The sequence below is a fragment of the Aptenodytes forsteri genome, unplaced genomic scaffold (assembly GCF_000699145.1).
Source record: "Aptenodytes forsteri isolate BGI_AS27 unplaced genomic scaffold, ASM69914v1 Scaffold229, whole genome shotgun sequence".
NCBI classification, from domain to species: Eukaryota; Metazoa; Chordata; class Aves; order Sphenisciformes; family Spheniscidae; genus Aptenodytes; species Aptenodytes forsteri.
This window is the reverse complement of record NW_008795863.1, coordinates 4,323,411-4,331,978: the sequence shown is the minus strand read 5'-3', so window position 1 is coordinate 4,331,978 and position 8,568 is coordinate 4,323,411. Positions and strand designations below refer to the sequence as shown.

Below are 8,568 nucleotides of genomic sequence, written 5' to 3'. Positions count from 1 at the left end.
CTAAACCTCCCCTGGTGCAACTTGAGGCCATTTCCTCTCGTCCTATTGCTAGTTACTTGGGAGAAGAGACCGACACCCACCTCGCTACAACCTCCTTTCAGGTAGTTGTAGAGAGCGATGAGGTCTCCCCTCAGCCTCCTTTTCTCCAGGCTAAACAGGCCCAGTTCCCTCAGCCGCTCCTCATAAGACTTGTTCTCCAGACCCTTCACCAGCTTCGTTGCCCTTCTCTGGACACGCTCCAGCACCTCAACATCCTTCTTGTAGTGAGGGGCCCAAAACTGAACGCAGTATTCGAGGTGCGGCCTCACCAGTGCCGAGTACTGGTAATGCCCGAGTAATGTAGTGGGCAGCCAGGCTGTCCATGGGTGTTTTAAACTGGCCACAGCATGTGGTGTGTCTCAATTAGCCAGCAAGCCAGACTACAGGTTGTGTGATATTTGGGTGAACGACCTACACAAAGGGGAGTGCAGGACCTGAGGGTACCGAGAGGAGCAGCAGCCTGGGAATACTATAAACTTTTAAAGAGCCTGAGGGTTTTGTGGGGTGAGGAGAGGCTGATACTACCAGGCAGACTTGGAGATACATCACTCAGCAGGCTAGGGGAAATGTGGAGTTGGAGATAGCTGGAGTGGCAGTGTAATGTTGCATAGCTGGCTCCATCACCTACCCCTAGGCTTATCCAGTGTGTTGATGACTGTCGTCAGAGAGGGTAGCGGAACATTAGTGTGTTTATTTCCCCTCTGTTTTTCTAATGTATGAACTGAGTGATCTGGTACCCTGGTAGCCCCTCTGTGTTGGAGTTGCTAAAGGTCCTTGGCACTGACCTGAAGGCACAGCCAGGTGACTCTGAAATTGCCCCTTTATTTCTGTGTTCCGATAGGGGCACAGAGAAGAGGGGTAAGACTGGCCAGCAAAAAAAGCAGCTTTTTCCATTATTCTGGCCAAAACTAGAATTGATGCATTCTTCCACATCAGGTATGCCCTTCCACCTGCTGTCTAGTTATGTCTGCTCAGAATGATGGAACTAAAGGGATCCCATCCTTAATACGCTTGATCAGTAGGCTGGATTAGCAACAGTGGCAGGGGCTGCTCTACAAGGTCATAATTCTGAGAAGTCTGTTCATAAACACTAAAGCAATGTTATCCATATGTGGAAAATCAACGGTTCATACTAGAATTTTTTAATTTTTCATAGAGTGACTGTCCAAAGGACCTTTCAAAAAATGAATCTGACCATAGCAAAGAAGTAATGGAAGAGAAAGTAGAGTTACTTGCTCTGAGTAATACTTACATATGTAATTTCAGCTGCCAGAACTTGTATTGCTTTAATAAAAATGCCTCATTAGTGATAAGAAAGCAACTAATTAACCATCTAAAACTGGTCTGAAATACTACTAGAGCTTGACCTGATTGAAACAGGCTACCTGTTTTTACCTTCTGTAGGGTCCCAAAGGTTTGTATGAATGTAGTTCTAAAGTTCTGAGTAGAGAACGGGATTTGAATAAAAATAAAATAAAAATGGATGCGATAGGAATTTGTTCTCTTCTGCCCCATATTGCAATGCCATTGGCTTGCAGTGAAGAAGTCAATATTTTTCCACAGGCTATGAAGCAGAGGTTTCAAATCTTTCTAGTGGACACTGCTTTACTGTGTGAAATCACTAGCAAAGATTTGTTGCTATCAAGTACGCTTGTGCCAATTTCAGGAGAAAGTTTATTTACTTCACTTTTAAACCTGCTTAGTTAAAATTCTTAAAGATTTTGTGAAGAGCAAGATAGGTTTGTGGTAGTTTATTCTACTGCTTGTTGTGCATAGACTTTAAAAGAATTAATTCTTCAGGACAATCAATGTGGCATTTTGTGAACATGACTTTTTTTTGGTGACAAGTGTTTCGGGTCTCCATTGTTAATCTCATTCCCAAATTCATCCTCCTCTTCCTTTTGTCTAAAATGTGACTGCTGAAGAGAGTTCCTTTTGAACTTTTGAGTCCCAACACACATGCACACATTTTCCCCCATCCACTCTTAATTTTGGTCCATCTTCTGACTTGCTGTAACAGTGAAATTTCAAAATTATCCATTATCCATTGACTCTGGGGGTTGAACTCAAGCAGCAAATGCTCGATTGCTTTGGACCACCATATAACTTACTTTCCAGTTGTGATACCAGTCACATTTTAAGACTTAGGATATGCACCAGCTATGTTTTTAGTATAACTGCCAAAAATCTTCCATAAGCAGGCTTGATGATATGATTAAAAGCAGTTCATAGGTTTTCATGGTTCAGTAAAAAATAACCCTTCTGTCTCATCTACTTTGGAATATAAGCCATAGCTAGTACAGGCGACATGGTGTCATTGCTGGAAAATAGCCTCCAGTGTAAATGCACCCTGTCTGAAATACCTACAATGCTGAAAGTGAGAACGGAAATGTTATTTGAACACCTCGGATTAGTAGATGTAGGCGTGAAAGCCAGGTATCTACTGTCAAAAGTCGTACCACATAGTGGTTGCTCACTCTTTTTCATTCACTTCTGCCAGTAGCTTCTGCATTAGTTTTAGAACCATGGCTGAATTGCTGTGGTTTGATCCAAAAAGGCTCTGAAAGCTCAAATCATAATGATCCATGCATTGCTCATTTTATAGTTGGGTGTCCGGCTGTGTTTGATAAGCATGTATTCATTTCTTTTTTCATTTTTTCAGGGCTATTAAAAAAAAAAAAACAACAAACCAAAAACAACCAAACCCCAACAACACAAAACCAGCTTCATCTGCTGGTACGTTTTCATTGGACAGCTTCATTCTCAGACACATGTAGAACTGTTTGGTGGCCTTTCTTAGTGAAGTTAGTATGGGATAAGTAGTCCTGATACAAAAACTTTTTATGATTGAAAGTACTGCTTCTTTTTTTTTTTGCCTGAAATTCACATCTACAGAAGGAAATGTTCAATACAGAGTGTCTAATGCGTGTGGGGGTGTTTTTATTAATGTAAACAAAGTTATTCTGTACTTTGCAAATTGGTGAAATATTTGTGCCAATGTTTGCTGCTGCTTCTTAGGGACACAGCAGGTCAGGAGAGATTCAACAGCATTACCTCAGCTTATTACAGAAGTGCCAAGGGAATTATTTTGGTGTATGATATCACCAAGAAGGAAACATTTGACGATTTACCAAAATGGATGAAAATGATTGATAAGGTAGGCCTTAAGTATTTTCTTTTTACATGTTTTTTTTAAGAAGCAATTTTTTTCCTCAAAGGTACTCTGTAGGACTTTTAACAGCATTGATATAGGATTATTAAACTAACGCCAACTAATTTTCACTGGTTTCTTTTAGCCGGGATTTAACCTTAATGTGTTTTTGTTGCAAAATGGTTGTCCGTTCCTGCTTCCTTGAACTGTAATTGTCTCTGTTAGAAGTGTCAGTGGAAATCTGTAACATTACTCATTTACCTGTGCGCTGGGGGAGAAAAAAATGTTTTATTTCCTGTCTGAAATAATGACCTTATTTGTTCTTATATGTTCATTCTTAGATAAACTAGAACGGCTAGCTCTCAAGTCATGTTTTAAAAATTGAAATTAAAAATTGAAGTCAAAAACTTTTGAAATAATGTTTGGGAAGAACTTTTACATATAAACTATGTAGGTGTGGTTCCTTATTTAGTAGAGGAATTGCCCTTTTTTAATATTGTGTTGGCATTACAAAATCTTACATTTGTAGGCTTAGTTAATTAAAAATGTTTGAATTGCAGTATGCTTCAGAAGATGCAGAGCTTCTATTAGTTGGAAATAAACTGGACTGTGAAGTTGATCGAGAGATTACTCGACAGCAGGGAGAAAAGGTAAGAACAGGTCTAACCAAATTCTCAGTTACTGTTAGAAGCAAAACTGCTGTGGCATTGCTGCTGATGGTCCATGGTTACTCTTGTTCAGACTGTTAGACCTAAGGAGCATATTGAGAATGGTAGTGTGCTATATATGGCAATATTTGCTGTACCTTGGAGATTCGGGATTATTAATTGAATTAGACTTCAGTCACAGATTTTGGGAAAGTTGTGGGGTTTTTTTTTAAAGGTTTTATGAGGAGTGTATATTTGCTGTTTGTTGCTGTTTGTGTGTATCTTCATGCAGTTATTTTATTTTCTCTTCCATCAGTTTGCACAGCAAATAACTGGGATGCGGTTCTGTGAAGCAAGTGCCAAGGATAATTTTAATGTGGATGAAATATTTCTAAAACTTGTTGATGACATTCTGAAAAAGGTAAAATATTCAGGTGGTAGTTTCTCTGACCACTTAAATGGTCAATGTTTAAATAATGACTGCAGGTACTTGTTGGGAGGACATAGAGGGTGAGTGCACACAGTCAGGTGAAATTTTTGGTTAATATGTAGTGGGCATGATCATAGAATAGAATCATTAAGGTTGGAAAAGACCTCTAAGATCATCAAGTCCAGCCGTCGACCCAACACCACCATGCCCACTAAACCATGTCCCTAAGCGCCTCATCTACACGTCTTTTAAATACTTCCAGGGATGGGGACTCAACCACTTCCCTGGGCAGCCTGGTCCAATGTTTAACCACTCTTTCAGTGAAGAAATTTTTCCTCATGTCCAATCTAAACCTCCCCTGCCGCAACTTGAGGCCATTTCCGCTCGTCCTAATGATGTAGTTCACAGACTCTGCTGAACACTTCAGTTAATAAATACTGCTGTTGAATTTGGTAAACATCTGCTCCTATTTGCTATACTTCCTCTTTCCTATAACTTCACTATATATCAGCAGCTGACTGTACGTTTACCTGCTTTCATTTGCGGGCAGTTCTGTTGTAATTTGTTGTAATTGGTTTAGGAAGTGGCTTTATTTCTACAATGTCTTGTAACTTTTTTCTGAAAGAAATTCTTAACACGACTTCCTGGAATGTAGTTCACTAATAAGAACCAAAAGATCCTTAAATTGAGGCTTTGGCTGTGAGTGAGCTCTTGAAACGAGCTCTTTGTGCTGAGTTCTATGCAGATGACTGTTTACAGGTGATTTTTCTTTTTTTAAGATGCCACTGGATGTTATAAGAAATGAGTTGTCCAACAGTATCCTGTCCCTGCAACCAGAGCCAGAAATCCCACCAGAACTGCCTCCTCCAAGGCCACATGTCCGTTGCTGTTGACTTGTTACTCCATACAGAGTGAAAAATAGGAGTGGGAGGGTAAAGAAAGTATCTGTACTACTCTGCACTACAATCATTTGGCAGTTTCTTGTTGCACTTTGTTATTCGAGTCAGAGCTACACACTAACTTGTAAATATGCAAATATGCAATCCTGTGTAGGATTCAGCTATAACATTTAATTATTACCCCTCTCCCTCACAATGATGTTTCTTTCATTCATTGCCCCAGTGTTATAAATACTGTACAGTCAGTGGGGATTTACCACACTTCCAGTCGAGGAGGAGGAGAAATTAAATCTATACCTATTCTTGACATAAATGTTGTAATAGTTCTTGTTATTATAAACAGGCAGGCAGAAGCTCTTCTGGTATGAAGATAAGTATATGGTGCTTTGCTAACTATTTTAAAGACAAATTTTTTAAAAACAGAGGACTTTATGTACAAAGCTTCCATAATCAGCATTATGTTTCCTTTTAATGTAGTGAAAACATTTTTGGCTGTAGCATCCTCTGCTGACTGGATTTATTGAAAAGCTAAGTTTAATTTTTGGCAGTCTTTTATTTATTTTGTTTAATGCTGCACCCTTTCTTTGTGTACCAAGACATCACATCTGGTGCAGATCTAAGATTGCACTCTGAAATAGCATATATAATTTTCTGCGTAAGCATAAACTTGGTTGCAAGAATCATTAAGTTTCAATAAAAGAATGGAGATATATTCAAGCTCTAAAAGAAGGTATAAAAAGCAATGCTGCTGTCCTAGACAAATTCTTTAAAAAAAAAAAAAAAAGATGATACATTTTCCTGTGTTAAGGAATATATATGTGTATTTGTCTGGACATCTGTAGGGTTGGGGGGAAGGGAACCTAGGGTAAAATTATTTTCTTTCCTAATGGTGGAAATTATTACCATCAAGCAAATACTGTGTTAGGTTTTTGTCTGATAATGAATTTGTGAATTATATCTTTGGTATATCTTTTATTAAAATGCACTGTTTAGTTTAGCTGTGGTAAATCAGTAGTTACATATTTGAATAACTTGGTGTGTCCTGAATGTTGTGGTATTGAAAAACATTGTGGTCTTTCTAAACTAATGAAGTGCAAATAAAATTTTGTATTTATGAATGATAACGGAACTGCACCTATTATTAGAATGGCAAGTATCAAATGATGGGTAATAGGTAGAATCTGGAATATGGAACAACACTTGTTTTAATTTTGTTATGATTTAATTTTCAGTTTGACAGTTCCATTAGGTGTAGTTAGAAGAGCAGCAGACATCAGTTGTTCACCTTGATCACTGCTCTGTTGGGAGAGCAGCTGATGACCTAGCCCAGCTGATATCTTCAAATAGCATGTGACTGCTTGTCATGCTATCTTAGCAGGTGGTCACCAAACTATTAATTACACTGGCAATACAAGTATGAACCAGTCGTCTTCACACTACAGCTTCTCTACTTCTCATTCTCTGGTGCTGGAACCCATTTTGTCACCTTTGCCACTCTTCTAGCCAGGACGCTGGCACTGACCAGTAAGGTACACCACTGACTTAAACAGCTTCTCTCTGTTTTCTGGAAGGAAAAAAGACACAACAAACTGTTAACATTTAAAAAAAAAAAAAAAAAGGAAAAAAAAGAGCCCTTATTTAACTGAGTAAGCTCTGACATTCTGAATACAATACCATGCAGCTCTTTAGCACACCTGGATTTCAACTGACAAATTAAGGAAGCATGGTTGATATTTGTGCTTATGTCTTCTGCCACCTTGTGCCTAAACGGTTTGCTTTTTTACATAGTAAACTTATGGTTTACTATCATATTGGTAAAATAAAATCAATTTCAGAAGCACTTGTAGGATTTCTGATGGTACTGTGGGCAATAGCAAGGAAGGGAAAATTACGGAAAATGAGTTTTAACTTGACAACCATTTTATTTTAGCTGATTTGTTTTTATTTGTACTTAGAAACTTGTGATTTTTTTTTTCCTGCAGTTTTTGAATTTAATAAAAATTAAGAAATTTGACTTAGATACACTTTCTTGTAATTCTGTGCTGTTTGTATATAGGTAGATTGGAATCCCAGTCTCTTGTACCAAAAATTAAAAATTACTGCATTTAAGAAAGACATTTATGTAAGAATGCTTGAATGTATTTGATCATTCCTTGGAAATCATAAAAAGTTCAGGAAACCTGTTTGCTTTGCATCCATTATACTATGAGACTAAAGAGGGTTTTGTCTCCTAATTTTATCTCTGCAACTTTAATACGAGTCAAAAAAAGTTCATTTCTGTCCTTGCTCCACCTGGCAGGCATTTGCAGTGTGGCGCAGAAAGATGGGTGGGGAAGAAAGTTATTCTTGCTGCTCCGTTGCCTCATATGGAAGTTCAGCAGTCAGCCCAACCCTTGTTGACATCTAATGATGTTTGAATGGTCTGCACAACCATTGAGAGATCACAGGATGACAAAAAGGGAAGAGGAGCACTAGCTGCAGCTGTAAGTCTGTTCTAACTTGTGTTAGCAGGTCGCCGTTCTTTAGGAGCCCTGGTTAAGTGAAGCCCACTCTTCAGGGGGTGTGGGGGGGGGATTGTTTCCTTCTAATATCGAGCTCAACATGCTTAACCACTAAACTCATCAGATACTGTGAGGTCTTCTAGTCCCTGGCAGTTTCTTCATGCTGGAGAAAATACACAGGAGTGTCTTTTGATAAGCAAGCATGGCAAGCGGAAATCACAGGTGTCAGAAATAGGATAGTAACATCTGCTCCAAAGTAGTGGTGGTTTCTTGACTTTCATGAAATAATGATAGATAGATCGTGGCCATTGAACGGTGGTTTGCCACTGATTTCAGTGTAGTTAGGATTTAATCCAGTAAATTCCTGAAATGGCACAATTTCAGTGGTATGTCCTGTTAGCACTGCATCTTGTACCAAAACCAAAGTTCATCTCTATCAAGAGACTGATAGAATATTTGATTATGTCCATAAAGTTTTAGATCTGCCTATAATGGACATTCAACCAGTGGGTTGAGTTAACATAATTTCTTCACAGGTGAACAGAAGGAAAGTAGGAAGACTGGAAATTTCTCTTGTGTAATAGTGAATTATGATACGGAAAAAGCTGAAAACCACTGGCTTACCAGGTCATCTTGAATTACGCACTGTTGTGCTGTGTGCGCTAGAGGAATAGTGACAGTCACATCTTCCTTTCACCAGATGTTCTGCTCCTTCAGAGCAGAGATACACAACTAATGTCAACATTTGGTACTTCTGAGGAAGGAGGATGAGAATAAGGCAGAAAAAAGGAGTGGAAGTTAAAAGCCAGGATACAGTGACTTGCTAAAGCAAATTTAGGGCTGCGTGTTTGTGCCCTTGCTGGAGATTTCGGCATTCCCTCACTTAATTTAATCTGTTATT

At 38.7% G+C, this 8,568-nt stretch overlaps 1 protein-coding gene across 1 annotated transcript in view; it reads left to right on the top strand.

Moving 5' to 3' along the window:
• The window catches only part of RAB12 (RAB12, member RAS oncogene family), a 26,737-nt gene extending 19,551 nt beyond the window's left edge, over positions 1-7,186 (top strand). The window contains exons 3-6 of the mRNA XM_019473352.1: positions 3,058-3,196; positions 3,751-3,840; positions 4,154-4,258; positions 5,047-7,186. Of these exons, the coding sequence (XP_019328897.1) occupies positions 3,058-3,196; positions 3,751-3,840; positions 4,154-4,258; positions 5,047-5,160 (448 nt within the window). The 3' untranslated portion in view covers positions 5,161-7,186. The remainder of the gene's footprint in view (positions 1-3,057; positions 3,197-3,750; positions 3,841-4,153; positions 4,259-5,046) is intronic.
• Positions 7,187-8,568: the final 1,382 nt, after the last annotated feature.